At 39.0% G+C, this 27,883-nt stretch overlaps 1 protein-coding gene across 2 annotated transcripts in view; it reads left to right on the top strand.

Annotated features, from left to right (window-relative positions):
* ASCC1 (activating signal cointegrator 1 complex subunit 1) overlaps positions 1-19,675 on the top strand; it is a 97,271-nt gene extending 77,596 nt beyond the window's left edge. Inside the window, exon 9 of one of the 2 annotated variants that reach the window (XM_088144379.1) lies at positions 14,744-19,675. In XM_088144379.1, the coding sequence (XP_088000505.1) occupies positions 14,744-14,860 (117 nt within the window). In that variant the 3' untranslated portion in view covers positions 14,861-19,675. The remainder of the gene's footprint in view (positions 1-14,743) is intronic. The other variant, XM_088144378.1, reaches the window with a different exon arrangement.
* Positions 19,676-27,883: the final 8,208 nt, after the last annotated feature.

Genomic DNA, 27,883 nt, shown 5'->3' with positions numbered 1-27,883 from the left:
CTGCTTTGAAATTTTTGCCTGGGAGAGACCTTGCTGATGCAGTAGAACTACCTTGTGTCTTGTTGCTGTACTCAGTCTTGCCATGGTATATGACCTGTGACATGAAACTGTCTTCCACAACCTCACCTTAGTAGCAGAGCTTGGCTATTCCTCACCCAGTTTTAAGCCTCCTACACAGCTGTTTCTGTTTCAGTTAATGACTGTGTTTCAACCTACATATGAAATTGATGATCATTAGCACCTGCTTGGTATAATTGGTTAATAATACACCTGACTCTAATCCTACAAGTTCCCTGACTTTGTGCAAGTGTACAAAGTGTGCAAGTGTAAGAATTGATGCTGGTTTGAAACCAAAGGGTAGTCACACCAAATTTTGATTTGATTTAGATTTTTCTTCTGTTTGCTCACTTTGCATTTTGTAAATTGATAAACATAAACAATTACAATATATATTTTTGAAAGCATTCTTACTTTACAGCATTTTTTCACACCTGCCTAAAGCTTTTGCACGGTACTGTATATGTATATGTAGTATAGAGTGGAGCTTGCTGGCTTAATTAAATTTATATCTTACTTTTCTTTCAAGAACTTAAAGCTGCATATATACTGTGCTTCCCGGCATGATTTTTGTTAAATAAATCTAGGGACCTTCACAAATCTTTTGTTGTTGTTGTTGTTTGTGTATGTGTGTGTATGTATGTATATTTGAAAGTCTTTATTCTCTCAGCCAGTTCAGAGTATATAGGTTTAAAAATTACTGTGTGGTGTTTTATTTTTCTTTGACTGGCTATCATTCCAATCATATTCTTTAATTCACTTTCTTTATTCTACTCTGGCTGCTACACGATGTTCTCAGATAATACTTCGGGTGTTTCCACTTTAGTTTTGTTTTTTTACTCTGGAACTGAAATTTTTCATTCATAGCACAGTTCTCTGTATGTCTTCTCCCATTCTAAGTAATGCTGCTAACTTCATGTGTCGCCTCACAAGATCCAGATGGCATTGTTGCCAAAGGGTGATATTTAAATGTTTCACTTCTACTGTATGCTCCCATCTCTTTTCCCCTCCAATCTTTTTAACTGAGTGTATTAGTGGATAGAAACAGACAGTGAATAGAAGAAAACAGGGAACCCATATAAACTGGATTCAGAGATGATATTGCCCAGTTCTGAGATCAGAATATCTCACCATATAATTTTTTTGCAATATGGTGTTAAAAGAACAAAAAAGTGGATTTAGCCAGAGGCATCTTTAAAAAAAAACTTATGGGTTTTGGGGACTAACAAAGAAAAATGAGTTTGGTTAAAACTTTATGTGTTATAAAACCAGTGACAGATCAACTTCCATCTGAGTGAAGAACAATGCTTTAGCAGCCCTAAAGGGCCCTAATGTGGAAGAACAATTTATCTTTTTCCGGGGTTTTTTTGCTGGTGGTGGTGATGGAGTAAGATGGAGAACAGGAGAAAAATGAACCAGAAGGAATAGAAGACTACATGGATACATACAATGCATGCCTATTTGTTTGCCAGCTAATATCCATGAGTGTCTTTCTTATCAAAAACCACATTCTGTATGTGAAGTATAAGGTAATCTATTAAATCAATGGCAAACCAAAGATTAATTTTGAGATACCATTTGTATTCCCCAGGGCGTCTTTCTTATCTGGGTTTGAGAAAAATTCTCATCTCCTCTTGCCCTCATTTGCCTACCCCTGCTCTTTGGTGGTGGTTGTTATTTGAAGCCCGAGGGAACGAGGTGATGCGATAATAAAAATAGAAATCCTCAAATGAAAGCAAGAATTAAGAAAGGGCATGCTTGTCCCTTAAGTCTTGCAGTATGTTTGTGACTAATGTGCAGCTAGCTATTGCTCTAAAAATCAATTTTCCTAGCAAAGTTTTCTGTGGAGAAGAGTGAAGCCATGTGCTGACTGTCTCTTCTATTTTTTTTTTTTAATCTCATTAAAAAGCAACTCTGGGCAGTTTATTCTTAGTCTTTTATTTTTGTGTATTCTAAAGCACCCATATTTAGGAACCAGATAACTTCTGATGGTTCATATATTTCTAAACAAATGTACAAGCTTTGACCTACTGTGCATTCTTATCTCTCCATTAATTTGTTTTTAATTAAGCAATAGGGTTGGCTTAGAAGGACATTCATTCCGATTCTGTAAATTTTTCTTTATGGCCAGCAGCCTGTGCGGAGGGAGAAAGGGGACTGGACTGATGAAAACAGCATCACGTCATGTCACGAGCTCCCTCCCTTTTCTACGTGTGTTGCAATGTCACACACGTGCCCCAAAGGGGTAGCGCTTGTAGCATGATGTGACCACACTGTTTCTGCCTTTTTTGTGACAGCAGCAAGATCTTGTGGGTGCTGCTGTTTATGGCTGAGCTCAGCAGAAATTGGGTGTTCAGAACATTGACTGACTGATGTCTGGGAAATTATAAACCCACCTCTTATCCAGAGCTAGAGGGCTTTTGCTGCTTTTAAATCAACAATGCCTTTTAAAAAGTTGAAGCGTGGCAGCAGAGTTGGTATGATGACCCACCATTCGAGGATGCTGGCATGCAGAGCAGGTGGCAGTGCAGCAAAATTACTGTTTTCATGGAACATTTGTATGAAATCTTAAGATAGCGTTATTTCTTAAGACTGGGTATTAGAAATGCCTATGAAGAGCCAGGGGAGAAGATACCGTACACCATTCTCTCCATCTCTTTATTTTATGACTTTATTTAGCAATGTAGAGACACTTTGGATATTGCAAACTCCAGCCGGAATCATCAGGAACATCCCAAGGAAAGATGCACGTAATCATTGTGGCGGCCCCAGAACTTATGTATGGCCTTTGATGGTGCATGGGGCAGCTGTGGCTTAAGGTGCTCTGTATATCCGCATTTCAAGGTTAAAAATGGCACTTTAATCCCATAAATTCTCCCCCGATCCAGAAGAAATAGCAACTAGCTTGCAGCTTTGCAGCATATTAATGGCAAACCGGAATGGGGGAGTACAGATTTCTCTTAAGAGCACTTTTCTTTAGTGCTAATGTAAGACAAGGAAAAGAGGGATCTGTCAGGCCTAGCCCAAGGAACTCCAAGAGACGGTGCAAATTCAGTCCAGTTATGTTTATTAGCTACAACCTCTAGTAAGAATCTTCCCAGACTGAAAACCCAGCTCCCAAAGTCCTCCAGCCACAACAGTGTGAATTCCTCAGGGAGGTGCCAGTCTCATCCTCTTGTTCCTCCCATGCAGTTCTGGTGAGCTAAGAAAATGCTTATCTCCCTGAGCTTGGCCTTCATAATTCCATTCCATCACAGATCTCACTGTTTTATCTGTAACTGTTGGCTTTGACACTTTTGGCCATCACATATAATATTACAGCCACAATCCAAACGTTGGTCAGAATACAACGAAACCACTAGTTGTTAAAATAAATGCAATAAAATAATAATGATAAAATAATAATAATAATAATAGTAGTAGTAGTAGTAGTAGTAGTAGTAGTAGTAATTGGTATAATAGGCCCCATCCATACTCTCAGTTCAGATGCCTTGTTCAAGGCAATCCTGTGGGGGCATCCAGTATGAAATGAGTCCTTGCAGCTAGGAAACAAATTTTTGCAAATAAAAATGTAATTTTGGATTATCTGTTAGCAAAGAGAAATTGGATATAAAATTTGTCTGAGTGACCTTGAGAAGCAGAGTAAAATTTGCAGGTTGATAGAGGTATATTACATTGATTCAATCTCATCCAAATTACATGGGAAGAACCCCTGAGGAACTGGAGGTTCATAAAACCTGCCTTCAAAGAGTGCCAAGGGTATAGCATTGAAGGAAACTCTAGAAGGTGCCCATCAATTTTTGGGATGGATAAATAAATAAGATAAACTGCTAGAGTGGATCTTTGGAATTCTCTAAGACGTTGAAAAATAGCACTGAAGATGTTACCTAGTCGGGTAATGAAATGTCCACAAGAAAACAACCAAGCTCAGAGAACATCAAGGACTCCACACTGAAAAATCTTTGAAGTTCAACTTAAATAATTCTGAATGCTGTGTCCCAGCTCATCTGTCTGATCCCCTCTCTAGTCTTTTCTTATCCTAAAGATAATGGGTGCAAGGATAAAGAAATGCAGATTGCTTCTGATGCTCTTCTACCATTGGGTCTAAAGTTAACAGATGATATAACCAGAAGGATCCCAATGGGTGCTAGAATAAGCCTTAGCCAGCCAACAAACGTCAGTTTTGAGCAACCTGCCCTCTAGTCTTAGAACCACAGTAAAAATGCATCTGGGGGACTTGAGAAATCTTAAAAGGTCCAATTGAATATTTCAAGGGTCATCACTGAAATTAGGTCCCAATTGCACCTCATAAAATAATTGTACAAATGATTTCACTACAAAAAGTTTGATAGCTGCTGCAATAAGGTTCCTTCCCTGCTTTCTACTGAATCTTAATATTGCTGTGGCGCTTTTTTTTGAGCCACAGAGATGACATATTTAATGAGAGCAGTTTCCTTGTGGAAGCTTGGAAACAACTCCTAAATATTTAAAACCTTTGATTTATTCTATGTCATGGATGTCTGTACACCAGCTGTGGAACTTCATAGGATTGGAAAAAAGCATGCTTTGTTTTATGATAGTTCATGACTAGGTTGCTCCTCTTGGTAATGTTGAACAAGGGCCTTAAGGGATCTAACCCTGTCTAGGTCAGTGACAAAATGACAGCATCATCTGCATAAAAGAAAACAGGAAGATGTTTGTCTGCATGTTTTGGCACGTAAAACTATCCCCTGAAGATTTTGATGAGAGCATTTATATAAATATCAGGAATAAGGAGTCAAAATATAACCTAGTTTTACCCTCTCAAGGAGCTGTCCAGCATGACTACATTTCATTCTCATTCTTGTGTTATCATATCATTTGGGTATCAACAATAGCAGAACTGTTTGTCAGTAGTAGAGTTCTTAGGTTTTCCCCATTAAAGGACTCCCCAAATAAAGTCAGAGGGTACCCTGGAATCCACCAGAACAGCAGATGAGAGGCTTTTCTGCATGTGTATATAAATTTGAAAATAAATAAATAAATAAAATGTGTATTTTTCCACCAAATGCTGCAGGCAGGCAGTGATCTATATAGTAGACCTTCCTGCTCTGAAGGCCACTATTCATCCTCCAGTGTATTCTCTTGCACAAACCAATTTTACAGTTTCCAATTCAAATGTCTGGAGTTTAATTTGCTAATTATGTTCAATAGACTTACAGGTCTTTAGCTGGCAGGATCATTGCTATTATCTTTTTAAAAAAACAAGGACAATAGCTGTCCCCTAATACTCTGTATAGCATATGTGCTGAGTTGCCTATACAGACAAATAATAATGCTAAAACAGGAGCCCACTAGTTTCTGTTTGTCATTATGAGCTCTACTAAAATGAAGTGATTACCAGGAGGTTTACCTCATTTTAACTGGCTGATTAATGGTTTGGTCTCTGTTAACTGATATTGGAGGCACCGTTGTAAATGATCCAGGGATAGTCCAAAGTTTTGCTCCCATGTCCCCATAACTATGCAACAAGGTATCCAGGATAGGGTGGGGTCAAGATGTCCCCAGTGACCCACAGTGACCTGCCGAAAGGATGAAGTATATTTACCTTTGACAGCTTCAATAGGTTGTTACCCCATTAATCCTACAACAGCCCATTTCTTCTCTTTCAAGGGAGTTCTATAGCACCTTTTTGATTCAATCATATTCCAGTTATTACTGATTCGTGGATTTCATTTTGTATCATTTAAAAGAATCAAGCAGTCCTTTTTTGACAACCATACAATTATGATCAAATCACAACTGAAAGTGGGATTGTGTGAAATAACCTGACATCTTACCAAGTTTCTGAATCATCATATCATATATAGTTCCAATATATGTTTGTCCATGGGGCATGTGGCAATCTACCTGTAAAGGTAAAATATTGCTTTTTGTGAGTCAGCTGGCTGTAATTGTGAAACGAGGGAGCTTAGAAGTCAGGCTATAAGAAATCATAAAATAATCTATAGCTGAGAGTCACTGGCTAGATCAAAATGAGCACTGGCTCAGGTGATCACCCTGGGCAAGCAGCATCATTCAAAATTAATAAGTCCTGATTATTTGCCATTGGACTAGGCATAGCCCAGCTGTCGTGAAAATATAGTGAAAATGCACAAATAGGAGCCTATTATTAGGGCCCATTCTGGCAATGAGGTAACTTTTAATAAAATTTGTTACGTCTGAAAAGGTGCTACCCCAGGCTGGCATTGCTCTCCTATGTGAGCAAAGCAATATAATTCTAAGTAGTGTTCAATATATCACTGTAGTTTTTGATTTGTGCAGGAAGGTCTTCTGAGAGCAAGTACAAATTAATACAAAACAAGCATCTAAAATTCCCACATAAACAGAATCTCAAACCTGGTAACAGGTACTCTAAAAACCTGAGTTGAGAACCTAACCCAGATATTGCAGTCACATGATACAGCTTGTTTTATTTTCATTGCTATACCTCAGGTCTTTCTTCTCCCTAAAGACGTAATCTGGAAAGCAGGTTAATAATGGGCATCAAAGTTTGTGTACCGGCCCATTTGTGAAGAGGAAGTCTCTATAAATTGGAAGAAACTACTTGCTTTGGTTTTCTCAGATATATTGTATATTTGACATAGCCAGTACTTGCACTTTGGCTTCTGTGCAAGAAAGATACAGTTCTTAAAAGTTACATTGCAACATCTCCACCACAAATAAAAGCTCCAATATTCCTTACTTTAAAAACTTACTCAGCCTCAAGATAATGTGATTACCATTTCCTGTTATGTGCAGGTTGCAGGGAGGAGCCTAAGGGCAGGATCATGAGGACCTGCAAGAGCTACTTATTTAAAATATATGGAAAATAAAAACAGGTGTTGGCTACACATCACAGTGTGGAAAGGGAGTGAGGGAGAGAGAGAGAGATCTTCCACATCTATACATTCTTGTGGGATCTAGAATTCTTCAGTCACCATTTGAAAGGACCAGGTAGAAAAAGTTTATGAATTTGAAAGGATGCAGTTTATTCTTGAAATCCTGTATCAGAATTACATTGCAAATAGACATCATGCTTCCAGTCCTGATATTTTGACTTTATGATACTCTTGAATGGAAAAACATTTACTTTGGTATACACTGAAAATAAAAACTAGAATTCAACATAAACCAGAACTAGAGTATTTATATTTCAGTCTTTTTTCCAACTGCCAAACTTTTTGATTTAATTCATTTCCTTGGTGATGCAGGCCCGTTGAAACTCTCTGCCCTATACCACATCTTTTCCTGCACCATAGTCTGCTTAACTAAGTAGAATTGATTCAGGTCATTGCCATTTCATCTCTCTTGAGGCTGCATATTCCATCCGTACATCTGCAGCTTCCAAACGTTTTGTGTAGCCAACTAAGAGTCGTCATATCTGTGCTTTTGGAAATTTTTCCCACTCTTCCTATGAGAACTCTTCTAGCCCAGAAATAACCTGAGGTCTCCTTGCTTCCTCTGCATGTTTGAAATCTCCTCCCAGGTTGCGAAAGCACTGAAATCTATGGACTGTGAAGACCATTTCAAAATCTTTATCTTACTTTCTTGTAAGTACTTCATCACTGATTTATTGGTATTTTTTGGATCATTGCCTTCCCAAAAGATCCAGCCTCTTTTCAACTTCAGTTTCTTCACTGATTTTGGGATATTAATGTTGATATTTAACCGAATTCAATCTTTCTTCTGCCAACACAATTTTTCTTGTGCCGCTGGCTGATGTACAACCCCAAAGCATGATAGAGTCAACAGATGGCAAGGTCTTCTTTTCTTCAGATGCTTTACCCTTTTTTCTTCACATGTATCTTCTGGGGTTCGGGCTGAACAGTTGAAATTTTGTTTCATCAGTCCAAGGCATTGTGTTGCAAAACATTTCAGGCTTACCAAGCTTTCTTTTGCATACTTTGCAATGACTTTGTGATAAAATCAGAGAAAATATTTCCTTCTGACAACTCTCCCATGCAACTCACTGTTATTTAAGTGACATTATCTAGTGGACAACTACTCCAGATCAGCCAAAATTTTCAGCAAGCTATTTTTAGTTATTTGTGGATTCTGACCAGTTTTCAGGTAGTTCTAGCAGAGATTTTTCTTGGCATTCCATATATTGCATTGACTTCAATAGATGCATGTAACTTCCATTTCTTAACAGCATTTCTCACAGTTGAAATTGCTAGCTGGAGGCATTTAGAGATTTTTTATAGCCCTCCCCTGCTCTGTAAGGGTGAATTATTTTCATTTTCAGTTGTCTAGACAGCTGCTTAGAGGAGCCCATGGTTGTTCAAAGTAGGTAGATCACCAATCATTACCTAAGAGGTTAGTGGGGTCACAGTATTTGTTCACCTGTGGAATTGCCTTCGATTCCTTTGTAGGCCTCACAATTCAATCGCTTTTTCAGTTTTATTAATATCTTCAGAGTACAAAATAAGGCTGAATCAACTGGAAGGGTCACCAAACTTCTGCACCTGCCATATTCACTCTTTTCTTATTTTGAATCTGAAAACAACTACACATAATTAGCAAGTATACATTCAGATTTGCAAAGATACCTGTTTAACTTTGTAACACAGGGACGTTGGGTCTGCTTCTATTCATTTAGGGATTCATGTGAACATACAGCTTGATTAATGGTGTCTAAACTTTTGCATTCAACTAAAAGGGTCGTAGAACATAAAATAAATAGCCAAAACCAATAAAAAGCCATTTAAGATAATCAATGTTAGAGAGAACTCAACATATTTCTGAAAATGGGTTAACAGATATTTGAATTTCAGTAGTTCAGTAGACAATCAGTGGATTGTTAAATATGAATGGACAGAGCTTAATGAAACTAGACTTTTTCAGAGCCACTGGAATGGCCTTGAACTTCATGGCAAGAAGAGTTGGATGTACCCATCTTGAATTAAGGCCTGGGGGACAGATGTAAAAAATGCAGAAGTACTCAGATGGAATATGGATTTTTAAGGTTGCCATGATGGGACAACTAGATCATTCAGCCTTTGTTGACCCTTGGCACAGCAACATTCAACTGAGTTTGAAATTAATGTCATTGTTGAAAGATTTTCTAAAACAGTTACTTTCATTTTAAGGCAAAGCAATTTCCTGCTTCTTAATGGAATGAAGAAAACCACTTGAATGTGATGTTTCTTCAAAGCAATACTACTGAGCAATTTTAATAATGTATTCCAGTATATTTTTTTCATCTGTTTCCTGTACTGTGTTAATTGCTGAAGCAGCTTTCTCCTGAAGTCTGTGCATATGTGAACGTGTAAATGCTCTTGAAAAGCCACATTAATGGTAGTTGGGCAAAGAGCATTTTGTTTCTGATTTCATTATTCTGACTTGGACAAAACTTGCCATGGGTGGATACTTTTAAAATGCAGATTGGTAATCTACATAAATTAGAAATTTCTCTCCCTATCCCCCGCCCCCCGGCAAAAAAAACTACTCAGCCTTGACTGACCAAATTAAAGATTTATTGTATGGGTCTTGGTGCCAAAGTCCTATCTTCTTTGATGCCACCATACAGGCCCTATTTGTATAATCTGTGGGAGCATAGTAATTAAACTCCTCTTGTGTGATGAAGAGCTGTAGTCATATTCCAGGAGGAGGAGACCTTAGACATTACATTCCATATTTTTCAACTGACATAATTGTTTCCACAGATACTAAAGTTCTATTGTATTTAGATCCAAATACTGTCCAAAGGTGCTATATACAGTGGGGCAAAAAAGTATTTAGTCAGCCACCAATTGTGCAAGTTCTCCCACTTAAAAAGATGAGAGAGGCCTGTAATTTTCATCATAGGTATACCTCAACTATGAGAGACAAAATGAGAAAAAAAATCCAGAAAATCACATTGTCTGATTTTTAAAGAATTTATTTGCAAATCATGGTGGAAAATAAGTATTTGGTCACCTACAAACAAGCAAGTTGTCTGGCTCTCACAGACCTGTAACTACTTCTTTAAGAGGCTCCTCTGTCCTCCACTCGTTACCTGTAGTAATGGCACCTGTTTGACTTTGTTATCAATATAAAAGACACCTGTCCACAACCTCAAACAGTCACATTCCAAACTCCATTATGGCCAAGACTAAGAGCTGTTGAAGGACTCCAGAAACAAAATTGTAGACCTGCACCAGGCTGGGAAGACTGAATCTGCAATAGGCAAGCAGCTTGGTGTGAAGAAATCAACTGTGGGAGCAATAATTAGAAAATGGAAGACATACAAGACCACTGATAATCTCCCTTGATCTGGGGCTCCACGCAAGATCTCACCCCGTGGGATCAAAATGATCACAAGAATGGTGAGCAAAAATCCCAGAACCACATAGGGGACCTAGTGAATGACCTGCAGAGAGCTGGGACCAAAGTAACAAAGGCTACCATCAGTAACACACTACGCCGCCAGAGACTCAAATCCTGCAGTGCCAGATGTGTCCCCCTGCTTAAGCCAGTACATGTCCAGGCCCGTCTGAAGTTTGCTAGAGAGCATTTGGATGATCCAGAAGAGGATTGGGAGAATGTCATATGGTCAGATGAAACCAAAGTAGAACATTTTGGTCTAAACTCAACTCGTTGTGTTTGGAGGAGAGAGAATGCTGAGTCGCATCCACAGAACACCATACCTACTGTGAAGCATGGGGGTGGAAACATCATGCTTTGGGGCTGTTTTTCTGCAAAGGGACCAGGACGACTGATCCATGTAAAGGAAAGAATGAATGGGGCCATGTATCGTGAGATTTTGAGTGAACACCTCCTTCCATCAGCAAGGGCATTGAAGATGAAACGTGGCTGGGTCTTTCAGCATGACAATGATCCCAAACACACCGCCCGGGCAACGAAGGAGTGGCTTCATAAGAAGCATTTCAAGGTCCTGGAGTGGCCTAGCCAGTCTCCAGATCTCAACCCCATGGAAAACCTTTGGAGGGAGTTGAAAGTCCATGTTGCCCAGCGACAGCCCCAAAACATCACTGCTCTAGAGGAGATCTGCATGGAGGAATGGGGCAAAATACCAGCAACAGTGTGGGAAAACCTTGTGAAGACTTACAGAAAACGTTTGACCTCTGTCATTGCCAACAAAGGATATATAACAAAGTATTGAGATGAACTTTTGATATTGACCAAATACTTATTTTCCACCATGATTTGCAAATAAATTCTTTAAAAATCAGACAATGTGATTTTCTGGATTTTTTTCCCCATTTTGTCTCTCATAGTTGAGGTATACCTATGATGAAAATTACAGGCCTCTCTCATCTTTTTAAGTGGGAGAATTTGCACAATTGGTGGCTGACTAAATACTTTTTTGCCCCACTGTATGTATATTCCAATGTTGCCCAAATCGGAAAATTGACACCAACTGTTGGCTTCCAGTATTTAATACTTGAGAATAGGTAAGCTTGATGATATAGCTCCAGATTTGGAAATCCGAACCCTCCCTCATTAACTGGCAATTGCATTTTCTGTAAAGATATTCTCGGAATCAAAGAACCCCACAGACATTTTCTAAACAAAGAGTTAATTTTCTGAAAATATTTTCCAGATATATGAACTGGTACTTCTCTCAGAATGTAAGTTGATCTGGGAATAATACTCATTTTGAGAGCATTCACCTTTCCCCAAAGGGTGAGGTTTAATGACTCCCATCTATCCATATCTGAAGAAACCTCTTTATATATTTTATTTATATTACATGTTACTGAGTTATATCTTTTGGTATACACATACCTAAACATTTAATGGATTTGGTACAAATATGGAATTGATATTCCTTAAATGGATGGGTAACCAAATTTTCACCTACTGGCATCAGTTCTGATTTGGACGAATTAGTAGAATATCCTGCTATTTTGCTAAAGGCATCTATCATTTGCATCTACATTGGAATAGTAGTATGATGTTTAGAAATAAACAGATGAATGTCATCTGCAAATAAAACAAATACATGTTTAACTGAATTGTTAAAGACTTTTTCAGCATCTAGTGATAAAATCACAAATTGATCTTTGTTTTTATTCAAGTCTATTAAATCTACAACTAACCTAATGTTGTCTGCTGCCTGCCTAGTTTTTCTAAACCCCGCTTGATCATTGTTAATAATAAATGGTATCAGTTGCTGTAATCCGTTTGCTAGCACTGCTGTCAAGATCTTTGTATCAACATTAATCAATGAGATTGGATGATAATTAGCACACCGAGTATGATCTTTACCTGATTTTGGTATAACTGCAATATAAGCCTGATTAAATGCCTCTGATAATATACCCTTATTAAATAGCTCATCATACAATATCCAAGTTTTGGCACCAAAAGATCTATTTATAAAGATCTATAAATAAATTATACCACTCTATAGGAAATCCATCCAATCCTGGTGTTTTACCACTTGCCTTTTTAAAAATTATTTGTTTAATCTCTACCTCAGATAATGGAGCAAGCAAAAATTGTTTTTGTGTATCATCTAAGTGTGGTACGTTTATATTAGTTAGAAAGACCTTTATATCCTCATTCAATATATTCTCTGGTTTGCTATTTAATTCTGAAGAGAATTTTTAAAAATGGCAATTTATATTTTTTGAAGTTTTATATATTTCATCTCTTTCACCCCTAATAATTGGAATAATTGCCCTATCTTTCTTTCGCTTTAAGCGATTAGCCAAAGTTTTACCAGGTCTTTCACCATTCTCCCAATATCTTTGTTGTAAACATGTTAACATGAATTTTGTCTGCTGTGATATTATAGTATTTAATTCATATTTCTTCTTCTGTATTTCTCTGTAAAAGGTAGTAGATGGGCATCGAACCATCTGTGCCCATAAATGTTTCAATTCATCTTTCAAATTGTTTTCTCTTTTATTTGTAATCTTATTTTTATATGATGCATAAGCAATAATTCAACCTCAGATATAAGATTTATATGCTTCCCATTCCAAAACTGAGCACTTGACATTTTTGAATTCAGATCAAAGTATTGCAGAATTTCTACCTGCATTTGTTGTACAAATTCTTTATCGTTCAACAAGGAAACACTGAAATACCAATTTCTTGATACCTTGACCAGTTTCTGAAACACACAATTCAAAATAATTGTACTATGGTCTGTGTATAACAAACATAAATATTACATTCTCGAATTTGATAATATAGAGTCGATGATATTAAAAAATATCAAGCCTAAAAAAATTCTGGTGCACACTTGAATAAAATGTATATTCTCTTTTAGTTGGGTACCTCAGATACCAAGGGTCTATTAAATTAAATTCTTCCATATAGGCCTTAATTGTTTCTTTCACTGATGATTGTTTTTTTTTTTCGTACCAGTGTATTTCTATCAAGCGCAGGGTCCAATATTTCATGAAAATCTCCTCCTATTATCACTTTATCATAATTGCACTCATTCAAGTGTTGAAAACATTCATAAAACATAATAGGAGAGTCTAAATTGGGTCCATAAACGTTAACCATAGCTACAACAATCCCTGCTATTTTAGCACATAAAATTAAATAACGCCCATTCACTTCAGTAATAACCTGTTATACATCAACTGGAAATCCTTTTCGAACCAAAATGGCCACACCTTTAGCTGTTGTCAAAGTATCTGTATGGTAAACTTGTCCCACCCAGTTTTTCATTAATAGAGATTTATCCTCTTCCATTAGATGAATTCCATTAGATGAGATGTAGAAGGAGATCTTAAGAAAAGGAGCAAGCCTGTTGGAAGGCTGATAACGACTATTACTTTTCCTTGTATGTTTCCAGAGTGTTGTGTAAACAAGAAATGTGAAATGTCAGAAACAGAGATGATTAACTGATGGGCCGTAGGCCAGATACAATTTGCAAAGCTATTATATGTAGCCCCTGGCAGCGATATGAAACAAAGTGTTTCCAAAATGCTCCTTGTAGATTCACTCATAAGAAAAAAAGTTGACGAAAGTTGTAACAAGAAGGGGATTATTGTTTCTGTCTTTATAATGCCTTGACAAAATGTCCTCAAAGAAGAATCAAAGTGAGTGTGTGCCCTTGTGTGCAATCTATTGTGGAAGACTCATCTTCCCCGATAGATTGCACATAATGAGATCCAGGAGTGCCTAATATCCATATGGCATGGGCACACACACAAAGATACATACTGATATACATGTATTTTCCTTGCACATTCATTCATAATCGCATGATTGTTCTTCTCAGACCCTTCCTCCCAGGCCACTAGTAAATGGATGTGTTGCTAACTTTGCATTAGAGCTTGACTAGCTATGAAAAGGTGAGGTGATGGCCCCAGCTCCCCAAAGAGACTGTCATAGAGAAAACCATGCATCTTCTAGCTGTTTAGCCTTCCTTTCTACACATTTTCAGAATAAAGGCATTGGGTAATATAAGGCTGGGCTGCCCTCTTCCTGCTATAGATCAAATGGAGCAAAAGTATTGTTGGTATTCTGCTATAAATAACATTTTAGAAACTCCCATCCTGTTGAAAAAAAGCAAATATCTTGATAAGAAGAAAAAGCAGATATTTCAGTGTGAGGCAGGGGAAGGGAAGGAGAAAAGAAAATCTAGGAACATTTGTCAAATATATGTTGGAAGATGGTTTACAAGGGAAACACACACACCCAGCATAGTCTTTTGAGGGTTATCATTTCATGAGTCCTCTCTCTTCTCTTTCAGCTCTTTGAGAACTTCGACTTTGGAGAAGCGCAGCTGAATTCCGTCTATCTCTCTCAGCGATTCTCCACAGACCGCTCGGGTTACTATGCATCATGTGGGCAGCTCAATTTCTCCTGAAGTGCAGACTCATCTTCCCCGATAGATTGCACATAATGAGATCCAGGAGTGCCTAATATACAAGGTGATAATGATTTAAATGTGCCCTGCTATTAGATCAGGGTCACTCTGTCCTCCTGAATCAACCTTAGAACTTTGCCAATATCCGTGCAAAACCTCATGACCTAACTTGAATGAAAGAAAATAGCTATGCAATCAAGTAAGTTACTTTGGTTGGAAGGTGTTTTGTTGGGGAAAAAAATATGCTGGAAATAAAGAAATGATAGTACCTGCATTTAGAAAGCTATAAATGCAAGGACGTTACCCATTAATTGTTTTTAATAGCTAAGTTTTCAAATTAAAATAAAAGTTTGTCTTTTTGTGGCACTGCAAATTGCCCTGAAAGCTGAGTCTTCTTTAGCATTCAAAACCAAACCACTCCCTCTGGTAGCCTTGTGATCGTTTTTACGTAACTGCCAATGGCAATATATTTCCATTTGTGTGGTGTTTTTGTTGTTGTTGTTGTCGTTGTTATGTAGCTAAAGTGCTGAATCTGCCAAGGATTCGTGGTGGTTTACAACTAATAATTAAAACATTCACATTACAAATACAATTAAAACATCCATGGTAAATAAACTAATTAAGATAATTAAATCAAAACATAGTTACAATAATTGACAGAACATTAACAGCCCATCCAAAAACAACCACAACAGTAAAAACTATGGCAAAGAATCATCACCAAAGGCCCTTCAGAAGAGTTGTCTGTGTCATCTTCTGGAAAGGCATTAGCGAAGATACCAATTTTATATGTCAGGGGAGCCTGTTCCATAGAACTGGGGCCAAAAATGAGAGTTTATAAAGGACCCCCTAGCTTCAGCTCCCCTCATTGGAAGTGGGGAGCAATCAGTAGCCTTTCCTGGAACAATCGTTAAGGTTGGAATGATTCAATTCGGAGAAGGTGGCCTGTGTGGATCTGGCTACTGAGCCATTTACAGCTTTATAGGTCAAAACCAGCACTTTGAATTGCACCTGAAAACTTTTCAATAGCCAAAGCAGAGCCTACAACACCAGCGTTATTTGTTTCCGGGAGTCAGTAACTGCCAGCAGCTAATCAGGCAATCAGCGGATGTCTCTGCCAGTTGTTGGGAAAATTCCCCAATCTCTGCTGGATCCCATCTGGAATCATAAGTACCTTGGGCAGAACATGATCAGTGTGTTCACTCCACGGAAGTCCCAGGTGGCAGTTAATCTTATCTGGACCAAGAAATGATCTGTCAGCCCTACAAGGTAGACCAGACCAAGAAGCAAGTGCCACGTGTGCCTAAAACTGCTTCTATTAAGATTAGCTGTAGTAAGAGAATCTTGCAAGTGTGAATGTGCTTCTCTTCATGTAAATTTGGGGGGTCTCTGAGATGTTTTCATATTGCTCTCCCCGTCCTTTATATGGGCTTCTGCAATTTTTATCTGCATGTTGCCTTGGTAAGGCATCTTCCCCCTCTCTATCAAGGTCATTCAATTTACTCTCTACATGATCTGACCACAATAGATGCTCTCCATCCATCAGCTATTCTGAGGCAAATATGACCGCCAGCATATGTTGGGCCTGAGATTACTTGACATAAAGCCATGGTTGCCATGAACCTTTCCAGTCCCACCCCTCAAGGCATTGAGATGGAAGTTTCCCAATATCAAAAGCTGAGGGGACTCCAGCATCAGTCCTGAGATCAGGTTGAGGAACTTAGGGAGGGAGCCTGCTAGACAGCAAGGCAGCATCAGAAGGATTCTCACCATGTCCTACAGCCCAGCTAAACACTCAGGCACTCACATCCTGCCCACTGTAGAACGGCACCACTGGTCACAGGGAGGTTATCTTGAGAAATCCACCCCCTCCCAGAACCTGATGTCAAAGGTTGCTATAGGGTCCTAAAGCCAGGAGGGCAGATTTCCAGTAGGGTGATATTCCTACCCTCACTTAACCAGTTTTGATAATATACATCAGGTCCACCTGTTCACTGCCATATAGTAGATGAACAAAATCTTATTACCAACAGCAGCTTGAAACCAAAGTCACCAGCAATCAGGCCACCAGGACCCAGGAGTGAGGCTACTGGACCAGAAGTGGGGATTAACCACCAAACAGCTGGCCCTCTTCCCCTATAATGGGAACTCTGGTGCCATATCTTTCTTGACCTGTTATCACCAAAATCTGCCCAACCTCCCCACCCATTGCCATTCTCTCTTCTGGTTGCCCACAAAAATACGCACACACGTCCACCTCACAACCACTAAAATCCAGAAAGCCAGCAATCTGGCAAGCCACTCACACTGGCCTTTCCTCCTCACTCCTCAGACACACTGCCACTTACTACAAAACCATAGGAATGGATGAAATCCCTCATACTGTCCCACAAATTGCCAAGGACAATTTCCCAGTCTAGGCTGGGCCTTCCTCAAACTTCCAGTCTCTCAAATTGCCTTCCTGAATCCCTTTCCAGCAGCATGCCTGTTAACAAGATTAATGCAAGCACCACCCAGTTGCCTTCCCTATGTTGCTATTCAAGCCTTTTGTCCCATCAGGTCTTCTGGAAATGATACTTCCATGCTGTCACTGCTGTTGTCACTCTAGCCTTAAATGCAGCCTCCATACCAACCAGAAGGACACCGCTGAATTTTCAGCAGTGCTTAGCTTCAGCTCAGCTAGGCAGCTGGGACTCCTGACACCCAGTGAACCAGATGGACCATCACTATATTGCCAAGCTCCTCACAGATCAGGTTCTTTCTTCAAGTTCTCCCAAGATTGAATGCCGTTCACATCTACCATTATCTCGGCAGCCCTCATTCAAACATACCACTTCTACAAATTCTGCCCTCTTCCTAACCAATCATACTATCTTCAATTTCTCCTTTTTGTACCCAGCAGTCATACTCATAGTTGTCCATCATTCCCATCCAAATGTTGTAATAAAGGCTGCTCCATGTTTATAGCTGAAATAATTACCACAATTCAGTTAACGCTTTTGCAAAGAGTCCTGTTTCTGTGGGTGGGGACCAGGTTTTGTAGGGATCAGAAGCACGTAAGTCTGCTGCATGGTTTGAAAGTCCATATCCAGAAATACGGTAATGCTTGAATGATGGTCACCAGCATAGATTACAAAGATGAGCCATCCACTTCCAGGATCACAAGCATTGCTCCTTCTGTGATTCTCAGCATTGTGGCTTTCATTTTAAAACCAACTGTCAGCTGTTTTACATGAGTTCTGTAAGTCATTTCATAATCATACACAAAATGAGGAAACGTGGTAGGGGACATTTAAAAGACATACAAGAATAAATACAGCGGGAATGCCTGAACTGTTCAAATAAGTAGAAAAACAGTCGCTGTTATTAGATGCCAAATAAGTGTTGCAAAACCTAATCCACCAGATTTACTGACTGGCAGCTAAATATTTTGTTGTAAATAATTGATTTAGGATTTAATTACTTTTCAGGACAGGAGACCAGTGAATTCAGAGAGCATCCACCCACCCACCCCCATGTTACAAATTGGTGCCATTTCCGAGAAGTCTGCTAAAAAGAACATACAGTATGTGGTGTTTCCAGAAAGATAGATATATTGTGGCACAGGGTTCATTGCATATTGTTTGGGAATCGTCCACATTGAATAATAAGAGCTTCAGCAAGGAGGTCTCTTTGTTTACTTGCCAGTCAAGGCCTCCCGCCTTGGATTTGTCTCTGGACAGTTCTGTTGCTGCTTATTAAAATTCCCTGCTCATGGAGGGCGGCATGAAATCCTTTTTGTAGCACACACATATCCATGAAGTGTTCTAATGGTCAGTCTTAAAATGACTGAGGGTCCCTGATTACTCCCTGAGCATCTGATGCCTTGCGTACATTCCTCAGCTATTCAGAGACTCTCCTGAGTCTCTTAGCCACTCTTTGCCTTACCTACCTCAGTCAGTTTGGAAAGCTAAATCTGATCCTTCAGGCCTGGCACCGAGAATGCTCCACTCTGCTCGGCAGCTTTTGGCAGCTTTTAAGAGATACTCAGCCTGCGCAAATGTCCCCCTTGATTCTTCCTCCGCCCAGAGCACAGGTTGAGAGGAGGGGGATTTGGGGAGGGGGTGCTGCTTGTGTTCCACTCATCCATAAAAGCCAATAATACCTTCTGCAGCAGAGAGCAGCGGAGTGCATCTAAAAGCTTCTTGACATATTTTTAACAACAGTATAAAAAAAAAAAAAGCTGTTTATGCACTTCAGCAATATAGTTCATGCTGAATATTAAAGCCCTAAAAAAATGAAGACGACGACGCAAGGACTATTTTTATTCTTCTTTGTTTGCAAGCTCCCCACAGACATTTTTTCCAATTTTTTTTTCCTGATCCCGCTTAACATTTAGCACTAATTTTTCTTTAGCTGCTTTGGTTCATTGTGGGTGCCACATTGAATACTGCTGGATCTGGTTACTTCAAGCCAAAGGCTGCTGCTACCCTAGTTCTTATTCGAGGGTAATATCTTACACCCTTGGTACTACCAGTCAAATGAAATCAAAGGAGTTGACATGAAGCTTAAATCAGTACAGGGGCTTTTTCAGTCCCATTGACTGAGCCCCAAAACGTAGCATTTCCATGCAAAACTGTAAGACATTTCTTATGAGGTCAAGACCTAAAGTAGCAGTATAGCGTTCATTTTAATGAAGTTAGAAAGCGTTTCATTTAAGTGGGTGCGTGTGCATGTGTATTCTCCTGTATAATGTATTAGATGTAATTAATTTAACAATGTTGGATTAAGTTGCTAAATTAAATTCACAGTGGAAATAAACATCTGGAATTAATTCCTATCAAACTGAGCGCTAGTCTAATATTTCACAGAGACACTTTTAAAAGCAAACTATTTAATACATAGACATTAGTGTTATACTGATTAATTTTAGCTGTTTTGAGCACTCTTCTGAAAGGAACCCTTTTTTTTTTTTTGATGCCTTTGAATCAGGGTTGATTCCTGGCGACTGCTTGGACAAGTTTTCTTGGTAAGATTTCGGAAGTGGTTTGCCATTGCCTACTTCCTAGGGCTGAGAGAGAATGATTGGCTCAGGGTTACCCAGCTGACTTCATGCCTAAGGCAGGACTAGAACTCACAGACTCCAGGTTTCTAGCCTGGTGCCTTAACCACTACACCAGTAAATGCAATTTAATAATGCTTAATGTGGGGCACACTTGAAAGTGCATCATCATAAATCATAATGAACTTTTATATTGCAAGAAAATGTTCTAGTGCAAATGAATGGACTCAATGTGTCAAGAAAATAAAGACCAAGTTCCAGTCTTTCTTAGTTATATCTTTCTCAAAGTTAAGGGTAAGTCTCAGAATCTAAGAATAAATGGGCATAGGCTCCATCTAGGTAAAGAAGCAGCAAATTTCACTAAAGGAACTGAATAAACTTCTTATGTTTAGTCATACATAAGTAGTTATAGATTTGTATCTCAATAAAGATTTGGAGATGGCACCCTCCAATATGCCAATTAATATGGCATGCAAGCCTACACATAGTCTGGTTGTATTCACACGCCCAGAGACACCAACTAGCCAACTAAATCATACACTTGTATATTGTGTGAACCTAGTCTGTGTGGTAAGATTATGACTCAGTGTGTTGGAGGTGTTGCCAGACTGGGCCTGAGAAAACCATGACTACATGAACTATGGCTATGTGTACATCACATGCAAATGGCCATTGTCTGCATCATGGAGAACTGATTTCATTTTTTATAGTGAATATAAGGCCATCTTTCTAGTCACTGCCTCCAGTGGATTGATGATCTATTCTGTAATATTGGGAGGACATTTACATATCTCAAAATGTAAAATGATTGTTGACATGGGAGACCTTGGCCACAAGAGACACACTTCCCACCTGCAGGGCCAAGTTCTGACAAGGACATCTTCACTGCTGCAGTAGTCATGAACTCCAGACTTGTAGACACCACCCGTATCTTTGTTGGCTGTAAGCTTGGTTAATTCAGAAGGCTGCTAATGCAATATAGAAATGCTAACCGTTTACATTTAAGATACCTGGAAATACCAGGGTTTAAACAGATGCTGGTGCATCTGAATAAGGTACCTGGAATGAGGAAGCATCATTACAAAGAGGGATTCAGGAAACGTTAGATGCAAGTGAAGAAATCCAGTTGATGAAGAAGCGGATTTCAAAAAGCATCAAGCACAAGATCCTCACAGCTGTCTTTTTTCCTTTTAATAAGTTTGTTTGTTTATAGTTTAAATTTGTCACCGCCCATCTCACTGCAGAGCGACTCTGGGCGAGTTACAGTAAAAAAGAATATTAATTAAAATCGAATAAATATTAATTAATTAATTAAAATACACTACAACAACAAGATTCCTATATAATACTTCCAAGAGACTGATGTTAATTAGGACTTATTAAACTCGGGAAGCATCTTCAAGTTGACCCTTGTATATCACTGCAAAAGGAGGCTGGAGCACAGCAACAAACCTGAATAACAGTATCATGATTGACTGATGTCTCAGTGTTATATGGCACCCGTAAGTCTAGCCAAGCCCACATCCTCGCTTACTCCATGCTTACCTCAGATTCTTTTGGATAGCCCACCCCCATTGCCCTCCCCTTCCTCAATTATTCTGCATTTAATTTAGATTGTAAGCTCTGGAGCTAGACTGCTTCCCTTTCATATTTTGCAAACCTCTGGATGCACTGATTTTGCTGGGTTAATAAACAAGGAGGCTATCAGTTGGAGTGGACAGTACAGGTGTCACAAAGTGCAGGAGGAGCTGAACGTTAAGGTAGATCCCTTTTCAAAAGCACGGGAATTCGGTAGAATCGCACACAAGAAGGCTGCAAGGAAATCAGACGCTGCTCTGCAGTCATTGAGCGTACACAGAAGTTTTTAAAAATGCTGCATTGTATTGTAAGCCTGCATTTCTGACTATTCTGGTAATCACTGCAGTATTAGCTGGCTGAGACTGAAGCAAGTGATTTGTCCCCTGACCAAAAGATTGACTCACTTTATAAGCATCACCCTGCAAAGTATGGCGAACCAGATTTCCTGCTTTTGAAATCACCCCCCTCCCCCTGTACCACTGCTGCAACCTCGGACAAGTTGCTGGAGCCAAGCAATTCAAAGCATATGTCCACCTCTGTGTTTGCAACTTGGCTCCTGCTTGAATTTCCCAGCGCAGCATTTTAAGAATTTGCTTTCTCCCCTGATAGCTTGGCACTGTATCTGACAAGGCACCATTTTTCGTAGTGCAATCCAGCTGAATTGATTCTGCGGTTCGTATTGCCCTGCCTGATCTGTCCCTTGTGTTTCTAGCTGGAAATTACAGGTTTATTCTTACTGTAAAACCTTTCTTCTTGATAGCTGCTTTGAAATTGCATCTCTGCCTTGGAAATGGTAGTGGTACTTAAGACTGCAAGGTTTTGCATACAAGACCGTAAAGATTCAGAGCTTACATATTAATTATATGTTTTTCTCCTTCCCTGTCTGGAATCCAATAGAGATTCTATGCTGATAATCTCATCAAAACTCTTTATTAAGACAGAAAATTAACATAAGGTCTGCTTGGTTTATTTTAGTTTAATCTAACAAAAATCATCAAAATGCATCAAAAAACTGTTATGGATATTTAAAACTATTCAGTTGTCATCTCTAAATCACAGTCAAAAACAGAGGTGAAGTGAATGTTGAGACAAGGAGTGAGAATCCTGGATCCTTTTGAATCCTGCTATCTATCATCATATCTGTTGTTTAAAGGGAGGTGATATGCTGTACCATCTTGCACACAGACAATAAATAAAATGGATGAAACAGCTTAGAACAGCCTGTATTTGATCAGATTACAGATAACTTTTAGCAGATCAAGCCTCTTTGCGTCTCATAGAGTAGTACAAATATAACCACTGGCTTAAAAATAATTTTAAAAAAAAAGATGGTACGGCTAAGTTTCCAGATACAAAAGCAAGTCACAGGCTGTCAGAAAGCCTCTTGCTCCATTAAGCAAACTTTCCTAATTAAAACCAGGGCACAAAAAATGAGATTGCAGGACATCAGAATGTATTATTTATATTCTCTGTTTCTTTTAATAGGTACAGAGTGGCCCATGAACTTATGGGCCACAGATTTTTTTTTTTTTTGATGCATAGCATCTAAAAAAAGGATGGGGGCTCAAATGTGTGGTTGTAGCTGCCATTTTGACTTTTTTGACCCCCTCCCTGCAGAGATCCTTGCAACAACTCTATAAGGTATCAAAGGCTGAGCAATAATGAGTGGCCAAACTTATCCAAGTGAACATACTGTCTGAATGGAGACTATTTCCCTTCCTTGTCCTACCACAACCTTCAAATAGGTAGCCTAGTCTTAATGCATGGATACTTGGAGGCAAGTCATAAAAAAAAAATCAAATTAGCATTAAGTACATGTGCATGGGATTGCAGTTCCTCTCTATTTTCTAAAAATCAAAAGCTTATCATGCAAACTTCCTTCCTTCCTTCCTTCCTTCCTTCCTTCCTTCCTTCCTTCCTTCCTTCCTTCCTTCCTTCCTTCCTTCCTTCCTTCCTTCCTTCCTTCCCCAAGTAATTGAGGTGTTGCACATGAATAACTGCCACCTAGTTATTTAAATTGTACCTCTACATTTCAAGAGTTTGACAGAAAAAACCTTCAGGATGTCAAAAGCTGCAACGACAAAGGTTGGATCAATTTTAGAACCACTTCGGTTTCTGCCATGGAAAAGTATAAATAGCAGCATTGTCCACCATGGAAGTTACCCTACCGGAAGGGTGTCACATGAAACCTAATCATGCCTCTTTTGCCAGTGGAACAGATGGCTGTGCTTTTTGGTAAAAAAACGTGGTGCCGCACAGGCATTGTCTGCAAACTTATGGCCACATGCAGCTTACTCATAAATCAGGCAACCAAGGCTGAATCTGCTCAGATACTAATTCTATGCTTCATTTATTAATTGCGTAGGTCACCTTGACTGATTTTGAAAACTAAGCAGGTTTGGCCTGGTTGCTACTTGCATGGGCGACTGACTAGACAGGAGGGCCAAAGAATTTTACAGATGTCAAGGCTCTCTGGATAAAGCCTTCCCCCATTTTTTAAAGGTCTTCCACAGAGAAAACACATTGTCATTGGAAGAGTCCTCACCTAGCGTCTTACCTGATTTTCGATGTGCCAGACAATATTTTATTGCAGAGAAGGTAATTTTTTTTCTTGCATTGGCTTTTGGCGGAATGCTGGGGGCCATACTCTTTAAAAGTGGGTGGAACCAGGAAAAATAGGAAATGGGGTTCAGAGAAACATTAAATGTTTTCATTTAATTTGCATTTGTATTTGATTCTAATAACATTTAAAATAATGAATAGGAACATTTCATGATCTTCACTGTCTCCTGGGTTAAAAATTGGGGCCACACCCAAGGTTTTAAAGGCAGAGGTTTTAAAAGACTGGGGTCCAGGACATCCACAGGAGGACAGGGATCAAAAAGGTTAAGATGGTGGCCACAGTAGCAACTGCCATCTTGACTACACCTGCTGCAGTCCCAGATGATGGACTTCCTGAAAGCATTTTTTTTATTGGATTCAGCAGCTCTCTAGCTACATTATTGTAATCCATTCTGATGACAGTGTTTTTTCAGATCATCAGAAATGCTGATCTTTGCTTCTGATGGAAAACATGACAATCGTATCTCAGGTCTTCAGCACGTAAATCATATGCTCAACAACTGAGCTGTAATTTTCCTAAAGGAGTAATATTTCATTGTATCTTGGACTACAAATTCCTCAGTCTCTAGTCAGCACAGCCAATGGCCATGCTGGTCAAGAATTACGAGAATTGAAGTGAAAGGTACATAAGGAACTCCAGAGTAGAGAAAGCTGTTCGTAACATGTACGAACTGTTTGCTGAAAAAAGAGAAAAATGAACTTGTGATTTATGGGTTTGAAGATTAGAAAGGGTAATTTATGGAAAGAAGGAGATTATGATGTAACCTTAGAGAGAATGGACAAAATACAAAATCCATTTTCCAATACTGGATTCCCTGCAGTGTTCTTGGATTCTTTCTCGTTGGAGGCCTTGCTTCTGAAACTCCTTGCCCTGAGAAAAAGGGGGTGTGGGAGGAGGATCACACAGCAGCAATGTGATCCTGTGTAATGAAGTTGCTCTTGGCCAAATCCTTGAGGCTAGGCACTAAAAGAGTACGATGCATAACAACAACCTCAATTAGCAATATAAAGGTTATATATGGATCTTGGAAAACTCACAGGAAAGAAAGAAATTAAGATACCACACTGAATATTGCAGGCCAAGAAATGAAACAGATTGGCTTCCTATTCAAGGCAATGGACTAGTTTATTAAGGATTTTTTTTAAAAAAAGATGAAGATTTGGCAATATGACTGATAGGTGATGTCTGGCATCTGGCCTATAATCCTGAAACCTTTGGATTCCCATGTCTGAGAATTCTTTTTTTAATATATGTAATTTTTATTGAAGACATTTTTAACAAAGTAAAAGCCATAAAAGTCAATAAAGATAATGAAGAAAAATTGTAAATAGTGAAAAAAGAAAATAGAAAAAGAACTAGAAAAGAAAAGAAAAGAAAATGATAAAGAAGCAGCTTTCAATCTTGACAGTGGTTATAGATACGTTTGTATTTTGTCCATTCTCTCTAAGGTTACATCATAATCTCCTTCTTTCCATAAATTACTCTTTCTAATCTTCAAACCCATAAATCACAAGTTCATTTTTCTCTTTTTTCAGCAAACAGTCCATAAGGGATTTCCAGTCATTGATCAATGTAGTTGTTGATCTTTCTCTAATCAAACAAGTTCACTTTGCCATCTCTGCTAGTTCTGTCATCTTCACTAACCATTCCTCAGTTGTGGGTATTTCAGAGTCTTTCCATTTTTGTGCATATAATAGTCTCACAGCAGTAATCATATATAAAAATAATATTCCAAGGCTCTTTTCTAATTGCCTGTCCATTAATCCCAGCAAGAAAAATTCTGGTTTCAATTGAATGCTGATCTTTAAAATCCTTTGTATCATTATATGTATTTGAACCCAGAAATTTCTGGCTTTTTCACAAGTCCACCAGGCATGATAAAAGAACCTTCCACGTTGTCCACATTTCCCACATAAATTTGAAATACCTTTATACATTCTAGACAATTTCTGGAGTCATATGCCAATGGTACATCGTTTTATAAAAATTCTCTTTTAGGTTGTAATATAATGTACATTTCAATCCTTTTAATCACATATTTTCCCATTGTTCCATCAGTATATTGTGTCCAAAGTTCTTAGCCCACTTTATCATACAGTCTTTCACTTGCTCTTCTTCCATTCCATATTTCAGCAAAAGTTTATACATTTTAACAATTACACATTCATCATTTGTACATAGTTCACCTTCAATTCTGTCTTCTGCTGCCTAGTTCCAAATGCCATGGCTGGGCATTCTTAGAACTGTAGCTAGCACATCTTGAGCAGGTTGGAGAAGGCATAGTCTGTAGCCAACTGTAGGGTGACCTCTACAGTCAAGCAGTCACCGTCATGCATCATTCCTTCTCTTGTCCAGTACTGCAATTCCTTGATGTTTTTATAAACAATAATTGGCTGAGATAGTGAATGCCCATGACTCAGCGGTGTCTGCAAGGGTGGTGGAGTGCTAAAAAAAAGCCAAAAAGGTGGCCACAGTCATGTGATTGAAGCCTCACCCCTTTACTGTGTCATGGTGTAAGAAAGGGGTGGGGCATCAACTGCATGATTGTGGCTACCATATATTACCCTCTCCCTCCACTCCTGGTGGAGACCCCTTTCAAGTGGAAGGGTTTTTGAATGCGAAAGCTTAGCATCTTGGGTCCCTTTCTTATTTGAGCAAATGAATGTTTGGCTCTAGGCAGAGAAGAAGAGTGTTAATGATTATGCCATGTTCAGGGTGGCTAAAATGATTGCCATGCTGGGTTTTTTTACTCAGTACAGTTGTCAGGTAGACATATTGGAAAGGGCATAATCCTTTTCAAACTGACCAAGAATCTGAGGAGGCCAAAAAGTGATGACAGATTTATAGCCTGCCTCTCCTCCAAAGGTTAAGACAGCTAGAAACTCCTCCCTTACGTTTATCCTCAATTCAACCCCGCAAATTAAGTTAGGCTGAGAGAGTGTGACTGGTCAAAGGCCACCCAGCAAGTTTTGTAGCTGAGTAACCGTTTTAATTAATTAACCACTAACCTCAACAGTCTAACCATTACAGTGTCTCTTTTTAAAGTCCTGACATGGGTGGAACCAGACCTTTGTCACTGCAAAGCCCAGAGTGAGTTTATTATTTATTCCTGCCTGCTTGAGAACCCGTAAATGTGCAAATTAAATACAAAATACTATAACAGCAGGAAAAAAGCAGTTTTAATTGCCTGGCTCCTACATTTATTTAATTAGTACACCACCCAATTCCCAGCAATTTGGGGTGGTTCACAAAGTAAAAACCCAGAAAAATAACATTAAATCAAAACAACAATAAAGGCCAAAAGGAACAAAATATGGCAAAATGGGGAAACAACAAGAGACATATCCACACAACTCAGAAGGGGCTTCAACCCTCCCCCCTGCCCCCCAGCCAAAGCCCAGGTCTTCAGAGTCGTCCGAAACACCCAGATCTGGGGGGAACCTCATTCCAGCCAGAGAACTGTTAGGTTCTCTACTGATTCTGTTCACCAGATGTTAATCATTCTAGAAAGATGAAGGATCAGTGTTCCAGCAGAATCCAATACAGCTAAATGCTGTAAATCCCATGGATGACCTTAGTAGGAAAGTTGAGCTGAGGCTTAATTCTTGCTCACAGAAAACAAGAAAGTAACAACAGTTCTTAATTTGGTCTGGACTATGCTCTACCCCAGCTGGATCTCCATGTTAAAAGCAACGGCCTCTTAGTGCTAAGTTCAAACAGACTCTAATGGCATTTTGATTCCAGCACATTATAGCAAATAATCTGACTGTAAACTGTGCTT

This window comes from Python bivittatus, unplaced genomic scaffold, assembly GCF_059951505.1.
Source record: "Python bivittatus isolate LINGU-HERP-01145 unplaced genomic scaffold, Pbiv_v1 ctg000400_np1212, whole genome shotgun sequence".
Taxonomy (NCBI): domain Eukaryota; kingdom Metazoa; phylum Chordata; class Lepidosauria; order Squamata; family Pythonidae; genus Python; species Python bivittatus.
This window is presented reverse-complemented; position numbering and strand designations above follow the sequence as displayed.